The sequence below is a fragment of the Equus asinus genome, chromosome 19 (assembly GCF_041296235.1).
Source record: "Equus asinus isolate D_3611 breed Donkey chromosome 19, EquAss-T2T_v2, whole genome shotgun sequence".
In the NCBI taxonomy this organism is placed as follows: domain Eukaryota; kingdom Metazoa; phylum Chordata; class Mammalia; order Perissodactyla; family Equidae; genus Equus; species Equus asinus.
Window position 1 is genome coordinate 16,792,347 of NC_091808.1, and position 18,222 is coordinate 16,810,568.

The 18,222-nt window shown below is 51.6% G+C and overlaps 1 protein-coding gene across 3 annotated transcripts in view; it reads left to right on the plus strand.

Annotated features, from left to right (window-relative positions):
* Nucleotides 1–5,298: 5,298 nt before the first annotated feature.
* PAX3 (paired box 3) overlaps nucleotides 5,299–18,222 on the plus strand; it is a 94,860-nt gene continuing 81,936 nt past the window's right edge. Inside the window, exons 1-4 of one of the 3 annotated variants that reach the window (XM_044751517.2) lie at nucleotides 5,299–5,770; nucleotides 7,086–7,321; nucleotides 8,669–8,798; nucleotides 9,927–10,061. In XM_044751517.2, the coding sequence (XP_044607452.1) occupies nucleotides 5,686–5,770; nucleotides 7,086–7,321; nucleotides 8,669–8,798; nucleotides 9,927–10,061 (586 nt within the window). In that variant the 5' untranslated portion in view covers nucleotides 5,299–5,685. The remainder of the gene's footprint in view (nucleotides 5,771–7,085; nucleotides 7,322–8,668; nucleotides 8,799–9,926; nucleotides 10,062–18,222) is intronic. The other 2 variants (XM_070489655.1, XM_044751516.2) reach the window with 2 other exon arrangements.

The window sequence follows — 18,222 nt, forward strand, 5'->3', positions numbered from 1 at the left end:
TCTCCCTCTTTTTCCTTTTCTCCTCCTCCTCCTCTTCCTCCCTTTGAAAGGCTTGTGGGGTCAGAAGAGGATATATCCCAGGTCGGCTGGGGCCCCTCCTCACTCCGACGGGGGCGGGGTGGCCCAGAGGCCGGGCGAGTGCAACACTCTTGAGAACTCCCCCCTGTGCCGGGCCCGCGCTCCTCCGGCTCCGGGCGAATCGCGCAGGCTCAGCGGGCGGAGACCGGGCCTCCTCCGCCTCCCCGCACCTGTTGCGTTTACTCGGCTGAGCGGGCTGCGCTATCTTAGTACCTGGGGACCGCGGATCCTGGGCTCAGGCACAGCACTGCTGCCTTAGGCTCCTGTGGCCTCAATGTGGCGCGCGTCCAGGCTCCGCTAGAGACGCCGGGTTTGAATATTCTTCTCCTGGATCTCTCTTTTCTTGCTTTTCATGTCCCGCCTCCCAGCCCTCCGTCTGAAATTCACTTCGGGGAGAAGGGATTCAGGCCGAGAAGCAGCGGTGGCTCACCGCGTGGGCTCAGGCACCGGGACCGCGTGGAGTCAGAGAGACCTGGCCTGATCCAGGCGCAAGACTTGTTAGGTTCCTCCACGTTCCCGCTCCACTCGCTCTCCCCGCCGCCCCAGGAGTGGAACCCACAGTCTGGGCTCTTTGTGTCCAGAGGCGCCCCCAAACACCCGAGGCAGGAGTTCCTGGAGTGGTTATTTGCTTTCCTTTTTGCTCCAGACGTCAAGGACACCCAACAGAAGTCCTGCTTCCCCCCAGCACTCCTATCCATGCTCCTCGACTCTGCTTTCGAAACCCATCCCCCTCCCCCCAGATGCCCCGCCTGGCCTCCGCACTTCCTCTCTTCCCCAAGGCCCAAGCTGCCCCCAATGCCAGCCCGTCCCCCCAGATTCCTCTATCCCTGCCCCCCACCTACCCCCCATGCTCGCACCGCACACACACTTCAGCAGAGCAGTTGCTGGATTTCTCTTCTAAACGTCTAATCTCCCAGTGGACTCTTACCGAGTTGGGCAGAACATTTTTTAAAGATTAGAGGGGACTTACTCTAATTTTTTTATGAGACGCTTTTTCCCCTGGAGAATCGGGCTCTGGCATCTTGTCTTCCTTATTTACTTAAAAATAATTTTTGCAGCACCACATGAACGTCTGTAGAAGACAAATCCCCATGAGATTTCATCCTCTCCCTCTCTCCCTGCCTTTCAAACATTTTTTCTTTTGCATTTCTCTTCTTCCCCTCCTTTCTTTTTCCTTTTCTCTTTTTCCTTCTTTCTTTTTCTTCCCACAAACCATATATTCTTTATTGAGAACCCACTCACACATTCTCGCCGGCTCTCTCGGCTGCAGGGGCACGGCAGGGGCAAAACCACTGGGGCTGGCCCACAGCACTTTTCAGTGCAGCGCCCGGATCCCCATTCAGTCCCTGAATCCGACCTCATTCCGACTGGTTTTCCAATGCGGGAGAATAGTGGCGCCAAAGCTTTTGACAAACAACTGCGGGGGGCCTAGTGACGGTGGCTACGCCAGGCGCTGCGACCCGCCGCGGGTTTAACTGGAGCATGCACCAATCCAGTATCTTCGTATCCGGGCAAGAAGCGCGTGGTCAGAGACCTGGCCGGTTGATTTCCTCCCGGTGAACGCAGGAAAGCCTTTCTGCGGGCTGAGGGTTGGGTGGCGTTTGCTCAAACCTCGGACTGCATCCTGAGAGCGGTACCGGGGACGGGGCAGGCGGCCAGGCGCATCCCCGCGGGGCTGCCAGTCTCCCAGAGCCGAGCCCTCCAGATGGAGCAAAAAGGACCTGGTGGCAGACGCCACCCTCCTGCCCCACTAGGTCAGGGACACTATTTTACATAGATCTTAATTTCCTCTTAAGGCCTGTGTCCGGCTAGATATGAGGTTCTCTCTCACAGACCACAAGAAGTCCGTGGGTCGTGAAACGCTTATGCCTGGGGTCCACAAGTGCGGTAGCTGCACGCCGAAGGGTGTCCTGCGGCTCAAGCAGACACCCCTCACCGCGACTGGACTGCGTATCCACGCGCCCAAATCAGTAGGGAGGGACCGCCTTCAAGTGAACGGGCATGTTCCCTCCAGGCTTGGACAGGCAGCCGGGTGTCTATGTCATCTGAAGCGCCTCTGAACCTGGGGTCAGAGGCGGCACCAGCAAGTTACTTTGCTCTTTTTGGTCAAATTGTCTTTCTCTTGTCCTCAAGGCTCCCCGTTTCATTTTGCACGTGCACAGACAGTGCTGGCGGACAACATGTTGGTTCAAAGAACCGTCGTAGAGATTTCTGGCTGCTTTCTGGGTAATTTGTCAGTCTAGGGAAATGGTACTGACTCCCGAACCTGGGTTCAGGGCTGCAGGGCGCCGGCGCTCGCCTTCCAAGCCCCACTGCGGGATCATTCCTTAGCCAATTAGCGCCTGTATCGCCGCCAGAGTTGGCATGGGGTCTCTGCGGTCCACAGACTCCGGGCAGGGGAAGGGGCCTGGGGGAGACGCCCTTCCCGCTCCAAGGAGTGGGGGGCGGTGGTGGCTTCGGCTTCCGGACAGACACAGAAAGAAGTAAGAGGAGGCCCGAGCTTCGGAGACAGGGAAGGAGTGGCTGAAGGGTAGAACCGGGGTGCGCTCTTCGAAAATAGTCTGGGAAATCCGTAACCACCCCACCTGTTGCACACGGCCGGCTGTGCCCCAACCCGGGCTTTAGGCCTGGTCTGGCCTGGCTGGGAGTGGTTGCCACCGGCCCGGGAGCCGCAGCCAACATTGCAGTCCTGGCCCTCCCGGGTCGCACTTCAGGGATACCGACCTCAGGGAGTTTGGACTCCCTAGGTCTTTGGAAGTGGCCCCGCAGCCCCACTGGCCCGGCTGCTGGGCGCCTGAGGGTGTCCTCCCACCCCGCCCTGGGTCTCCGGGTCCTCTGGGCGCTGCCCGAGTGCAGAAGGGACGAGCTAGTCTTCTGGCCACATATAAACCTCAGAGCGCTCCCGCAGGGCAGAGGCGGAGACACCCTCGAGCTGCAGGCCCCCAACCCACACACACCCTCTTGGCCTCCATTTGTACATTTTTATAGAAGCGGTGGTAGGTTTATGGATGCGCATCCTGGCCCGGCACTCATGGGCACTCGAGATCCAATTCCACCGGCAGTACCTCCATTCACAGGTCCTCCCAGCTCTGCGGCTTTCGCGAGGACGCGCAACCCGGGAGCAGGAACGTGCAGCAAGCGCGTCCCTTCTCGGATCTGCTGGCTCTCGGGAGAGGACGCCCGGCAGCAGAGCGCCGGGCCGCCGCGGGGAGGGCTTGGAGACGCGCCCTCAGCTCAAACACAAATGAGACTCCTCCCTGGCCTTCTTTAACCGCTCGCCGCGGGTCGCGGGGCTCCTTTGGGCTTCCGGTTGAGTCTGCATTGCCCTCCTGAAATCGTTTGGGTACCTCGCTCGCCTAACGATTACCGCGGACCGTCGAGAATGCTCTGCTCCACTCAAACTTTTGGAGAGAGAACTTGGAAAACTAGCTCCCGTGATGTGACGCAATCTCTGAGAAGTGGCTTGGGAAGCAAGGACACATTTTGGTGGCCCCCAAAAAGGAAATGAGAAAGTTTCCCCCTTGACAAATTGAGTCATTTTGTGTAAAACCAGGTTAAACAGGGCTTATTATAAGCAGTGTCTCTCTCTACTATGAATGCACACGGGGCACTCCCCCCATGGGTGGGTGAGGGGCTGTTCAGACTTTTTCGGGTGTCTCCAGAGGCCTGTCTTGGATGCTCCCAGGGTCAACCAAGCCTTTTGACGTTGGGCCTAGCGGAAACCTGCCTGCTTTTTCCCCTTCTAGTGGATTTTTAAAGAGCCAACTCGCAGACAGTGGAGCAGCTATATCGCTCCCCCCCATCTTGCCTTCTGAGTTTTCCTTAATTAGGGGGTGGGGAACTGGGGTTGGGGGCCCGAGTCGCGTAAAAACTGTCAAAGAAGTTGGGGGAAGGGGGGACCGAGAGAGAGGGGTGGAGAACTCCAGTGTAGGAAAAATTCAAAAATCGTAAAAGGGGAAGGGGGAACTTGAAGCCCAGAAGTCATTGTTTCCTTTATTTCAAAGGGAAAAACCTGCCCGATTCTCATCCTTTTGATTGATTAAGGCCCTGAATACCTCACAGCCCCGGAGTGACAGTCCCTGAATAGACTTGAGCGAATAAAGCGGAGCACAGAGCGCGGGGCTGGCACTGGGGGTGTAAAGGAGGCGAGTTCGCTGGCACTTACCAAGTTATAAATAAAAGGCTATGCACAATGGTACCTTCTCTAAGGACAGACAGTCTTTACAACACTCCTGGCGTCATATCCTGCTGGGGACACTTCAGCTCCTAGCCAAGACTTTGCTCCTTTTATTTTTCCAGCAGTTTAGTCTGAATACCATAATAAATTCCTGAGAACAAACGCTGCAGCCGGGCAAAACTTTAACGTATAGACGCATCTCTGCCTACGTTACGCACACGTCGAGATTTAGAGCTGGGGCTTCCCAGAGTGAGTTTTTCAATCAAGAAGAGAAGACAGTTTTCTACCTCCTCCTCTCTCCGGCCCTCGACTAGTGAGTCCTGGAGCCTCGGCAGGACTCCCTAAGCTGCACACCACCCCAGTCCCCAGACAGAGAAGATAAAAGAACTTATCAGCACACCCTGGACTCCTCCTGGGAAGAACCCCGCCAGGAAGACCCCCACAACAAGCCTAGGCCAAGGGGCATGGACCAGAGGAAGGAAGGCTAAACCTGTCCGAGGGCTTCTAATGTTTTCTTATTGAAATTGCGCCCCCTCCAGTGGCAGTAAGCCAAGAAAAATGAAGGAGAGAAACAGAGAGAGCGCCCCACAGGTAGAAATACAGAGACCTAGAGAGACACACAGAGATAGAATGAGAGGAATAGAATCAGAGACAGAGAAAGACACAGAGATACACAGAGAGAGACAGAAACAAAGAGACAGAGAAATGGAAAGTCAAGGAGGGAGAGAGAGACACATATAGATAGGGACAGAGACAGAGATAGGGACCCCTCTCCACTCTCTGCAGCTGCCATCTCCTTCCGGTTTTCTGAGTTTCCACCGGTCTATCCTTCTCTCCCGGGGATAGGGCCCTGCGCGGGTCCCTCTCGGGGCCCGCGGAGGCCTCGGCACCGCCGTGGATGGGAAGAGAAAGTGGTCGCTGTCGCCCAATCAGCGCGTGTCTCCGCCACCCGGGACGGTCTCCCCGTCGGCCAATCGCAGCTCAGGGCTCCTGACCAAGCTTTGGATGAAAGAACTAATAAATGCTCCCGAGCCTGGATCCCCGCACTCGGTGTCACGACGGGAGGAGACTCGGGCCTGCGGCGCTCCCGCCCCCACCCCCCCTCCCTGGCTGGTCGCGGCGCTCGGATCCCCCTCCCCAGCGCCCCCAGCCGCGGGGCCACACGCCCAAGGCTCGCACCAAACTTTTCCGTCCTGAGCTCGGGATCCTGGACTCTGGGGCCTCCCTGCCCGCCCCATTCCCCGGTTGCATCTCGAGCCTCTCTGTGGACTAGGAGCGAGCTAGCCCCCTCCCCGCGTCCCTCCCTCTCTCTCCAGCCTTTTTGGGGAGGGGCTCTCCACGCTCGGGGGAGTACCCGAGGGTCACCAGCGCCCGCGCTCGCCTATTTCGCTTTCACCTGGATATAATTTCCAAGCGAAGCTGCCCCCAGGATGACCACGCTGGCCGGAGCTGTGCCCAGGATGATGCGGCCGGGCCCGGGGCAGAACTACCCTCGTAGCGGGTTCCCGCTGGAAGGTAAGGAAGGGCCTCAGCGCCGCCGGGAGCCCGGGGCCCGGGCCGGGCCGCTCCACCCTACCCGGGGTCTCCACAGGCTCCTTCGGCGCGTCCACGGAGCCCATGCCCTGGGCACCTCCACCCCAGGAGGTATCAGTCGGGGCGAGATCCCGACTCGATTTTCCTTCTGCAGACGGAGCGCCGTTCTCTCCGCAACTTCTCCCGGAGCCAAGAGGCCAGGCCTGCTCCCCGGCCGGTCCACTTTCCCTGTTGTTTTGGAAACGCCGTGGTGCAGAAGGGGTGACCCGGCTTCTGAGCACCAGAAAGCAAGCTGTGCACATTTTGTTCACCCAAAGGCTTCTCAAAATTCTCCCGGCTGCGTCCATATTTGCTAAACTCTTGTTAGTTCCGGAAGAATTTTCTTGCGGATACAGAGATGTGGTGGCTGACGCCGCTCAGCATCGTGATAGGAATTTTTAGTATTAATTGATTAATTAGAGTTCCATTCATCCCAAGTGACATGTCGAAGTTTCCGTAACCCGTTTGGAAAACTGCCTTTCAATCAGTTTGAAGATTCTGGAAATCTCAGAGAGGCAGAAAGGTTTGCAAGCCCTGGCCCTTCTAGACAGTTGGCGAGGTTGGGGCGCCCGAGCGGGGATCCCGCGGCTCCTGCCCTTGGCCCTCGGTCCAGAGTAGAATGCAATATGCGGAGCATGAGCGGAGCCCAGGGGGCCTGCGAGCAGACCCGGCTTGTCGCCTCTGTCCCGAGGTGTAACAGGTGACACGCGTTGCCACCTGTGGCCTCCTTTCAGGACCCTCTTTGATCTTCGCCTGCCGCAGTTTTAGCCAGAAACCCCAAGGGCTGTCAGCTCCAAGTTCCTCCGAAAGGACCCGCCCCAGTTGCACAGGGTTTAGTGAGAGCGGAGCTGAGAAGGCCAGCGCCTGGGTGAACATCTTCCTGCCAGGAGGCTGTTTCTGGAGCAAGATACCCTTTATACCAGCCCCAGGGTCTCCCCCCACCCCAACACCCAAGTTGCCACCTTTCCTGGGCCGAAAGGGAAGACAGTGTCTCTGGGGCGGGTTATTTTGCCCCGGTTTCTCCCTTCACACAAGATTATGCGCCCCGAATTGCTTAGTAATTTGAACAAATGTGATTGAAAAAGGGTGTGGGGCTGGGAGCCGGATGTCGAGCAGTTTAGCAGTTTCCGCGCTGAGGCTGTAACTTGCGGATTGGCTAGGAGAGTGCGAAATTAGGTGGGCTCCTCTTTGGGGCTGCGGTGCTCTGTTCTCCTAAAATGACTTTCCTCCTGCCTCTCTTTTCGCCTTCTGCTGCCAGTGTCCACCCCCCTCGGCCAGGGCCGGGTCAACCAGCTCGGCGGTGTATTTATCAACGGCAGACCGCTCCCCAACCACATCCGCCACAAGATCGTGGAGATGGCCCACCACGGCATCCGGCCGTGCGTCATCTCCCGCCAGTTGCGCGTGTCCCACGGCTGCGTCTCTAAGATCCTGTGCAGGTACCAGGAGACAGGCTCCATCCGTCCCGGTGCTATCGGCGGCAGCAAGCCCAAGGTGAGCGTGCGGGCCGGCCCCGGAGGTCTCCTGGCCTCCTGCCTCCGGGGTTAGGGAAGATGGGGCAGGGGGCAACGACTGCCAGCTGGGGCTTTCCGAGGAGTTATTTTTCAAGTCTGAGAAGGTGTGTGTGTGTTGGGGTTGGCGGTGGTGGTGGTGGCGGTGGTGGGGACTCAGATGCTGCCTGATCTGACGCTCCTTGATAAACGCTAAAAGGAAACTTCTAGCCTTTTTTGCAAAGGAGATACAGCGTTTGTTTTTTTACCCCCCAATCCTGGAATCCTTATCAAATTATTTGAATAGGCAAACACTTAAAGTGTGCAAGCTGTGTGTGCCCACCTGTTGCTGGTTTCTTCCCCAAGGATCTTTCCAGCTCCCACCCCTGCACTGCCCTTTCCAAAACTAATCTAAGGAGCCACTTTTGGTTTCCTGATAATTTCTCTCTAGACTCCCATTCCCAATCTCCTCCCCAAGTTATCTTCAAGGAGGCAAAAGCTACCTATGGTGATTTGTTTTCTTTGTAATGAGCCCATGCTTTAAAAAGCAGTTTGGTGCTATCCTCAAATTATTTTGTTTCCCTTTAAAAAAGGAAAGAGAGTCACACTGGCCTGGGCAAAGTGGGAGGGGATTATATAGTGTCTGCCTTTTCTTCTAGGTGTGGGGAAAATGCAATATAATTTTCTAGTTGCCACAGGGTAAAATCAAAAGCAGAGTTCTGGTAAATTGAAGACTTTCAATCACCCTACTTCTCTCCTCCTTCACAACCTCTCTAAGAATCTCTAGAAACTCTACGGAAAAAAAAAAAAAAAAAAAGAGCCAGTCTCTCAAATTATGCAAATTTGTTCTCCACTCTAATTTTTTTAAACCTAAATACTCACCTTTTGCGTTCCCTTCTGCTCTTCACTTTAGCTAAAATCTTGTGTTCCTTCAAGAGTCACAAGTTGCACACCTAACCTGATTCTTCTGGCCCTTTTTCAAGTTTGTTTTTTTTTTTTTTTACTTTCGTTTTCGTGTTGATTCCGTTTAAGGAGTTGCCTTTCTTTATTTCCAGGGATCAGAAAAGTACGCCCCCCTCTACACACAAGATGTTACAACGCTTCTTAATTTATTCGGATTTCCGAGCTTATCTGGGAAGGATAAGGGTCCCCAGGCTGCTTGGGGGTGGGATGATTTCCTGTCTGCCCCTTTCCAAAGTAAACTGCCTCAGAGAGTTGGGGTCCCTTTGCTGCAAGGGGGACCTTCCCGGGGGCGTAGGAAGGAGCATCCGGCCAGGCCCGGAGGCGGTGGGGCCGCTTCATCTGGCCCAGAGTACTGGGTACCAACGCCTGCCTGCCTATTCTCTTAAAGCAGGTGACAACGCCTGACGTGGAGAAGAAAATTGAGGAATACAAAAGGGAGAACCCAGGCATGTTCAGCTGGGAAATTCGAGACAAATTACTCAAGGACGCGGTCTGTGATCGAAACACCGTGCCCTCAGGTACCAGGCCCATTAACGTCTTCCTGAGGCGCGGCCGTCAGTCGCTATTACCCGGGCGGGTCGTCCGAGCCATAATCACCCCAATGATCGATCTGGGCGATGGAGAGGCGTCACCTCCCAAGGGCCCTGAAATATTTACGAACCAGACGTTCTTGGCGTTTTATGGAGAAAGTGATGAGCTGCCTGTCTTGGGGTTGAGAGACAGCCGCTGAGGGCTCCCGAAGAGAATTTCTGTCGAGGAGGCTGGGCAGGAAACGCAAGGCGAAGCCAAGCGTGTATTAATATTGATGTTCCCTTTTAAAGAGAAACAAATGTTTTGGTAACCCCAACCGAAGGGAGATTGGGCCGCGCCAATTTGCCGTGCGCTAAGAATTTGCCGTGTGCGCAAAGGAGGGGAGGCTTCGGCGACGGCCAGGATTTTTCCCAAGAGTCCCAGGGACCATCCGGCGCCCCCGGCAGCCAGGGGGAGGCGGAGAGAGAAGAGGGGCGAGCGCGAGGGCGCGCGGCAGAGTTTGTTTTTAATTAAAAGGAAACTCCCTTTTCCCCCCTGCGAGAACGAGATATTTCAGAGCATGGATTTGTTTACCAGACTGGAATCTGGAAAAAATAAATGGGGGAAAGTGCATTTTCTTTTGCTTTTTACAATAGGAAACGATTCTGCAGTTGAAATTTAAACCCTTTATAGCCTCAAAAGAAAGTTGAATTGCAGGGGACGGGTCCGCTGTGGTTCTTCCCTCCTTAACACGAACTGCGGGGCCTAAGGCCTTGGGGGGGCAGTGCAGGGAGAGCTGGTGGGAAAATTCTCTTAAGTGGATATCTAGAGCCCCGTCTATAGAGTCAAGAAGGAAATGCTTCCTGCCGGGAAAAGAGGGAGAGAAACGGCTTTTCCCGGCCCTAACTTGGAGGTTGGAGCTTCCCAGGTTCCGGTCTTCCTGTTCCTAGGTGCCGATTACTGAGTGGGAGGGTGAGGGAGTATTAGAAGGACCAGGGTGCCCCAAGATGCAGGGAGAGACAGAAGCGAGCTGTGCAGGGCAGCCGTTCTCCGGCCGGCTGCGAACTGGCAGGCTCCGTCCCCAACAGCCCTGCACGTCTCAGTGTAACGCGCTCCCTTCCTCTTCCCGTCTTCAGTGAGTTCCATCAGCCGCATCCTGAGGAGTAAATTCGGGAAAGGCGAAGAGGAGGAGGCCGACCTGGAGAGGAAAGAGGCAGAGGAGAGCGAGAAGAAGGCGAAACACAGCATCGACGGCATCCTGAGCGAGCGAGGTAAGTGGTGGCGCGCTGGGTGGCGCGCTGAGGGCCTGCGCGCGCCTCCGCGGACATCCCCGCTCTGAGGTTGGGGGCCTGAGGGCGGCCCAGCCTCGGCTCTGTCAAGATGCCTCCTCGCTCATACCCACTGCACCCGGCAAAGAGCCCTCAAGTGAAAGCCCAGAGACGCATTGCAATGAAAACAAAAATCTCTGCTCTGTGTTTTTCCATTTTATAAATCTTTCTTCCACACCACTCCCAGCCCCTCGGAGTCTAGAACTGCAAATGGCGCTTTAGGTGCCGGGCGACCCTCTTGCCCTCAGGTGTCGGGGACTGGGAGCCTGAGTGGCTGGGGGTCTGGGGGTAGTCCCTGAGCCTCCAGAGATTAAAGGAACTTTTGCGTCCTCAGGAAAGGCCCGGGTCTCCAAAGTTTCCCACATCAGAGGAGAGGCGGGAGAGAGAGAGAAACTCAAAACTATTTTGGGCAGTGGGCCCCCAAAGTTGCACCACATTGGCTGCCTTATAAATATATGTGTAAGTTGGCTGTTTTTTCTTTGCTTGAAATTGGTTTTCAAATGTGATGAGGTTTGATCTCTGTGTGTCTGGGAGGTAAAACAAGCTGAAGCTCTAGGTTACAAACGAGAGGATCTGGGTTCTTAGGCATGCAGTGCTGGCACCCTCTCTCCATCCAGAGGTGCGGACCAGCCCCTTCTTGTTGGCTGTGATTTGTCAGCATCAAGAGAAAATCTCCCCTTTGGAGCCATAAGTGCAGCCTGCTTCTCTTCCACCTGCTTTGGGCCATCTTTAGAGCCTAAAGCTATTCCCCTCCCCCCCCCCCCCCCCCCCCCCCGAGAAAAGAAAGTCAACCCCCTCGGGGCTGAACTGGGAAGAGCTCACTGCAGCATGAGTCTCAGCAGTTTTGCATCTCCACAATTTTGGCCTTGGGGATGGAGCAAAGGGTTGGTTGTCCCCCAGATGTCCCAGCCCATGCTGGCGTTCCCTCCCCCGGGCTGGAACTTCGTTGGGCTGAGTTGAGTTTTGAGTTGCCCTAGAAGGGCAGGCACCTCTTCAGGTGGGCTTGGAGTGGTCACCCACTTGGACCAGCTGGGTCCCAGCTCTCAGCAAGCCAGATGGCATCCAGGGTAGGATTGTGACTCGGGAAGCTGGGCCCTTCTTTGACCTCCACTGTCCAACTCCATGGTAGACTGCTGGTCCTCCAGAACAGCAGCTTTAGAAATCAATGCAAAATCTATACACAACCTAGAAGGGACAGTTAGATTTAGGTGTTACAAATCCAAATGGCTGGTTTCAGGGAGAAGCAGAAGCCTAGATTCTCTGGCACACACAGACAATCAAGAAAAGACACCAAAACCCATAGCAGGGAGATACATATGCTGTTGCTTCCATCCCTTAAAAGCAGGGGCCTCACACAGACAGTCTAAGCCCCTCCTTTTAAAGGGGTCCATTTCTGCCCTGGTCTCTGAGAAGACGCTCTGGCTTCTTTTCCAGGTCTAGATACAAAATAGAGGTGCTGGGGGAGGAAGGAAGGCGAGAAACTAGCCAACTTCAAACCCAGCAGGCCCCTGCAGGCAGCGAGGCAAGGAGCCCAGAGCGGTGGGAGAGGGTCAGGAAGGGGTGGGGAGGGTGGCACCGCTTTGCTACTTGTTGCTGGAGGCGGCTGCACGGGAGATCGGCAGTTCCTTCGCAGCACAGGCAACCGAGGCCCAGGAGACAAAACGCCCCAAATGAGCTGGTCAAACATTTGTACAACTTTTCCAGCTTTTACAAAGAAGGCCTTCTCTACACAATCTACACTTGGAGATGAACTTGGAAGACAAAGCGGGGAGAGTCCATTGAAACTCACACTTTAGCTCGGCCCAGACAAAGCTCTGGCCCGCAGCAGCTTGATGTGAACAAAGGAAGGCAACCTTTTTATAATTCAAGGAGAAAAGAAGAGAAAACAGCCCCACAAAGGCCCGAGAATAGACATTATGGGCTTGCAATGAGGGATGAATTATTCAATGAGCCCCAATAGCTGCTGGGCCAGGAAGTTTTATGGACTCTCCAGCGTGGAAAAAGTGGCCATTTCACCTACAAAATGTTTCTAGTCTTTTGGGCCGTCTAGCTGGGCCGGCTGCCATTCAAGGGCAATTGCTACCATTTTTAAAATGAGAGTATTCTCCCCAGCGGGGGCGTTGCTGGTGAAATCACACACACCTGGAAGGCTGAAGTCTACTTTAATTCGAGGTTGTCAAGGAAGATGCAGCGTCAGTCTCTTCAACGCCTCTTGCTCCCTTTTCAGATGAGCCCTGGAGGGCAAGAGGGGCCCAGAGAAAGGACAGAGCGATGTGTAGTTTGAAGGGAAGTTTAGAAACCTCAAAAAATTCCCTCTGTTGTTTGGGCATCAAAAGTTTCAGGCCGCCCTGCTTGTAAAATAGAAGGAATGTTGATAAGGGCTCCGAGCGCCCTGGCAGAGAGGGAGCGACCCAGCCGAAGAGGGAGATTTGGGTGTCCTGAGCAGGGCAGCGCTGTCTTCGGAGGTTCCAGCTTCCATTCGGGCCTGCCGGGGGCTGCTGAGACTGGCTTTCCAGGGGACATCTTTCTGCTTGTCAGACACTAGGACAGAGGGACAGAGGCACTCTGAAAGAGGTCAGAACCACTCTCGTTCTTTCTCTAGAATCTTGCCCTTTCTGCTAGATGGCCGCTTTCACCTTCCCAACTCCCTTGTCCCTCGCCCAATCCAAGAACAGCGCAGCTTGCCGACCCGGTGCGCTCAAGCCCGTGCGCCCTGGCGCGCGGTGGAAGCCGTGCGCCTCTACTGGGTGCATCCTTCCAGCTCCTTTGCCCTGGTGGAAAGAGAGGGTTGGGCGGCCAGGGAACACGCAACCCCCACCTTTTCCCGCCCCTAGCCAGCACCTAGATCCGAGCAGGCGCAGCGGCAGGAACCAAGCCACGGTCGCGGCACCAGGGGCTGTGGGCACGGCCCGCGCTCAGGCCACTCAATGGGCGCCTCTGTTCCTCCCCCGGCGCGGCCGAGCGGGCCCGCGGGCGCCGCCACAATGGGCCGGCCCCCACTCCTGCGCCCTGCGCCAAAGCGCCGCGCCGCGCCGCCCCCTCCCCTGCGCTCCGGCCGGCTCGAAGCTTAGCTCGCCGGGCTGCAGCCGACTCAATTGCCTCCTTTATGTCCTTCTCACTTTCATCTAGACACAGCCCGCCTCCCCCCCTTCTTCTCCTCTTTTTTTTTTTTCTCCCTTGCCTGAGGCTCACATTAGTGAAATTTCTGCAACCTCCCCCCATTTTTTTTCTTATTTTAAAGAAAGCCCTTAACACAAAAGCAGAGGCTAATCAATAGAAACTGCTCCTTCATCTCCTCCTCCTCCTCCCCCTCCTCCTCCCCCTCCTCCTCTTCCCCCTCCTCCGTCTCCTCCTCCTCCTTCTCCTCCTCCTCCTTCTCCAACTGGGTGACGCTTTTCCTGTTTGTGAGTTTTGGGAAACATTTTTGCTTTGTGCCGTAATGGAATTAGGGGACAGATGAGGACTGTAAATGGACACGCGACTGCAAGACTCTCGTTTAAATATTTAGATGCAACGTTACAATTACTGACTTGTTGCAGCGGCTTTGAAGTGGCAGCTCGGCGGGGCAGGGGGAGAGAGGCCAGATTGCCAAATTGATGTTTTGATTGGGGCTGGAGATACACTTTCACAGGACTTTCCTCCTTGTAAAATCACGAGCGAGCGTGGGAGGTTTGCAACAATTTTCAAGATTGAGCTAAGAGACCCCAAGCATAGGTCGTTGGGACTTGCACTCATTTCATATGTTTCCCCGCCTCTTTTGACATTTATGAAAAACAGTGCTGCTTTTTCGGTTCGAGAAAGTAAAAGTGACAACAAAAGTTTTGCTCGAGTCCTCGTTTTGTTTGTAAACTTATGAGATTTTCTGACGTTAAGAGGGACGACGTCGACTTTTCAGTGGGGCATAAGATAAAGCAATTAAAAACGCGGAAGAGTTTTAAAAGTCCTCGAAGTACTTCATGTCTAGCGGAATCATGAAAGAGCACTTTGTCGTTAACCGGAGCGCCACTAAAATCGAGGGGAACGGAAGGCAGTTTCTTCCCCAGAGTTAGCTGGGAAGGACGTTTTGGCGCGAGGCAAGGGGTGAGCGGGAGGCGGCGGAGGAACTTTCCCACAGATTACAATCACGGGGTATAAGATCTTCTGTTGGTGGCATCGGAACCTTAATAAAGTGGACAGCCCCCTCTCCAAGTCCATTTGTCAGAATCTCACATTTGACCCCAACGTCGTCTCTAATCGTTTGAGTAAATTTCATGTTCTCGGAAGCCCTTACGTTGCTTAACAAGGGAACATCACCCGTTTAAAAATGTTTGGAAATATAAGAACTTGAATTAAATTAAAACAACACGCCACATTCTTTGTAAGGACGTAACGGTAACGATTTTCCTGTTGGAACGATTGAAGAGGAAACACTAAAGTTCCGATCGTGGCTTTTTCTTATTTGCTTGTTTGTTTTGTTGGGTGGGCTGCTGTGTGCTTACTTTCTAGCCTTATGGAAAACGTGCAGATTTTCTAATTAATGCTTGAAATCGTATGTTTATTTTGGGGCTTGATTTGATTGTTGATAGCACCGGAACGGGGACGTAAGGGCTTCAAGTGCGTAATAATTACAGAAGGGTCATTTAAAAGTCCCCAGGGCCGCGCAATAAAACCCACCGGGGCGGTGAGGCGGAACCAGCGAGCGCGCTCGGTTCAGGAGAGTGGAATAGGCGGGAATCAAGCAGGTGAAGAGGACCACGGAACCCAGTTTCAACATCCATGCATACATACACTATTTTGAGGACACACAGAAATCCTTCCTAGCCATGCGGTTAAATGTTTAAGTTGTACTTCAGTAAATAGCCGATGAAAATTAAAATCTGCAGCAGTATCGACGAACAAGTGGTGAGAGAGAGTTTGGCCAGGGTTGGGGCAGAGAAGGTTCAGTTTGGTGGGGCTCTATGGCAGGTAACTTATTTATGCGGGTAAATAAAGATTAAAGAACCATTAAGAATGTACATATATAACTAACAAGACACTAAAAGGCAATTAAGCAGTCAGTTTAATGCCTTATCTCACTAGCTGCTCTGGGGTTGTTTTACAACTAGGAATTAAAATCTGAAAAGGAAGTTTTCAGCAGTTCTGGCCAAATATTGATTAAGTGGCTGTTTGTTGATACCATTGTTATGCATTAAAAGGCCAGGAGCGAGGCCCCTCAGTGGCCATCTTCTATTGTGAGGGATTCTTAACCACTGAGATCAAAGCAGGATCATTTCAATTTATCTGTCTTGGAAAATCCTCCTTTTCCTCTGAAACCTCTAAGGAGGATTGACCAAATTCTCTTTCAGAAATAGGAACCCAAACCAGTTACATGTCCTAGGTTTGTAGAGAAGAGAGTCATGGGGTGTTTTTAATTATCCTACAGTGATTTCTTGTTTAGAACTGAGGCTAAGATGGTGAATGGATCATCAAATAGATTCTCATTTTGGGGGAGCGGTGGGAGGCATGGAAGCTACTATCCACATGTTGATAAATTTCCAATATGCAAGTTTCAATAAAGTTGCCTTCCAGACTGGAATGATGTAAGGGAAAGATGTCAGACTTCTCTGTAAAACTAGGTGGGGAATAATTAAATACACTGGAAACTGGGAGCTCTATTGACTACACTTCTCTACATGTGTTTCCGTAGTTTTTGTGTTTATAGATGGTTAAATGAGTCTCATATTTTTAAAGCCCCTATAATGCAGGAGTAGATATGTGTTTGTTTGTATGTATAGTTTGTGCATGGTTAGAGTTTATTTATAAGTTGATCACTATGAATTATGCCGGCAATAAACTATATGCAGTTGCACAAAATAGAGGTTTATTTTTCCTATGGATTGCACTTTTTAGAGTCATCAGAATTTGAGGCAACAGCACAGCTTCCCAGTTCATACTCAGCACTGCTGTTGAATGCTAGGAAAAATATTTCCCTGAGTGATTTTATGACTTTTTTGGCTGCTGATTTTTAGAAGAACTGTTAAACTTTTTTTTTTTTTTGGTTTCAGAATTCAATATATTTGGATAGATTTTTCTTTTATTATGAGAGCTAAAATTCCTGCAGGTTTTTTTGGAAATGCCATCTCTGCACTTAATTTGCAAATTCCAACAAGTCACTCTAACTGAGGCTGTGGAATTTATGCCAGCGTCAGGCTTTGGAAATTCAACTGTGCATCGTGGATCTGTCCATGTGGGAGGATTATTTTCTGAATCCCCTTCTCTGACTGTGCTCATTTCAGTACTAAATAATAGTGCGTAGGTCTTTCTTTTTATTTCATTTTATTTTTTACTCTTTCTTGTTCACTCTTGAACAAGATGAATCTTGACATACAGCGTCAGAATCATTAGCAGATATTTTCTAATATTTTTTCTATTACAATCTCCCAGTTAATTAATAATCTACCTATGCTCAAATGCTCTTATAGAGCCTCCATCATTGCAGTGTAGAACAACCACCTGAAATAGATTGAGCTGGAAGTGTGAGTCAGCTCAGATCTGTTATGGTTACCTTGTCCTGGGTCCAGAGGCAGTCTTAGAGAGTTCTTTGTGGCATGTTCCACATGTACGTGTATATTTCACATACATGCAGAGTTAAAGTGACTTTTCCCCCTTGGGCATCAGGCTGGGTGTTCATATACTGCAAGGGGGACAGCAGAGTTGAGCTCCAAGTTGGGCCTGATCTCATTACTAAGGCAGAATTACTGACTGAAGAACTGGCTGATGTCAATTATATCTCAATAAAGCTGGAAATAAAAAAAATTTTTTTTGATATTATAGTTAGAAAAAAAAAAGAACTGGCTGCTTTTAGCTTGGGAACTGTGACCAGAAAAAGTGAAAGGGAATTTCAGAAGTTGCCATTCTGTTGGAAGATGTACACCAAAGTGGGAGCAGAGGGCCATCCTCTTCTCTGTTGGGAAAGATTTTCTTGCCCTATACATGCCAGCCTTTGGTAGAAAGTGGTGGGCTCAGCTTTCAGCTCTACCTTGCAGTGTTGGGCCAAACACTGAGCTTCAGTAGTGTGGAGCTTTTGCAAAATCAGGACATCTCTCCTCCAACGAAGCTTCCCCTCAAATTATCTGTGTTGGGACTCTGCTTCCAAAGAAACAGAAAATAGGTAATTTCCCATTTGTAACTGGAACATGCACAGTTATCAAAATGCCCATTAACACTATAAGACGTCTATTCGAGAGAGGTGAGTTAGAAACTTCAGCTTTGCAAAGGGAGATGTGAAAACCATGCAATTGTTAAAGACGCTTGAGGAATAATAGGCTTTATGAATTCTTACCTTCAATGTCTGTTTTCCTTCCTTCCGGATAAAAACAAAGAAAAGACGAACAGATAATATCCACTATGGAAATGGCCACTTCTCTTTAAAAAAGAAATTATAAAGGGCAATATAAAGGAAATAATAAAGATCAACACTGTAAAATTTAGAATTTAATTTGATCCCCATTTCTCCTGTATAGTAAAATCTTGAGAAAGAGTTTTACCTCGCATGTTACTTTACCAAAGTTTGTAACGTTTAAATTTTTGCTGCAGGATTTTAAGTAAAAAACAAGAATGACAACAAGGAACCCTTTCTCTTTGGGGGGAAGCAACTTGATCAAAGTAGTCTGAGTTTTTATGTCCTTCTTACTGCAGGAATTGGGAAATGAACCTCACCCAGTAAAACAAATTAGAACTCATAACAGACAAGAGCGAACTACCTGTGTATTTGTTTCCTTAACCCCATTTAGTAATTTCTTGACTCTTATGTACTTTTATTTGGCCAGATTTACTGCATCTAAAGTAGTATATTAATATAAACTCTTGATTCTAGGAGCCAGTTTCTCATTCATCCTGGGTCTAATTCCAATGGATTCCACTTTAAAATACTGATCAACATGCTTTGTGATGAAAATGACAGACTATTCTTGGCTGACCAACATAGGATTGAACGAGAGGAAATACCATTGATTTTCAGCATTTAAAAATTTCCAGGATCAAATTGAGAATTCAAATAGTATAATTTTATGGAGGCTTAAATGTAAATTTTCAAAATTTTTATAATCAGATGGTAGACATATTTCTGGAAACAACTGCAGAATTA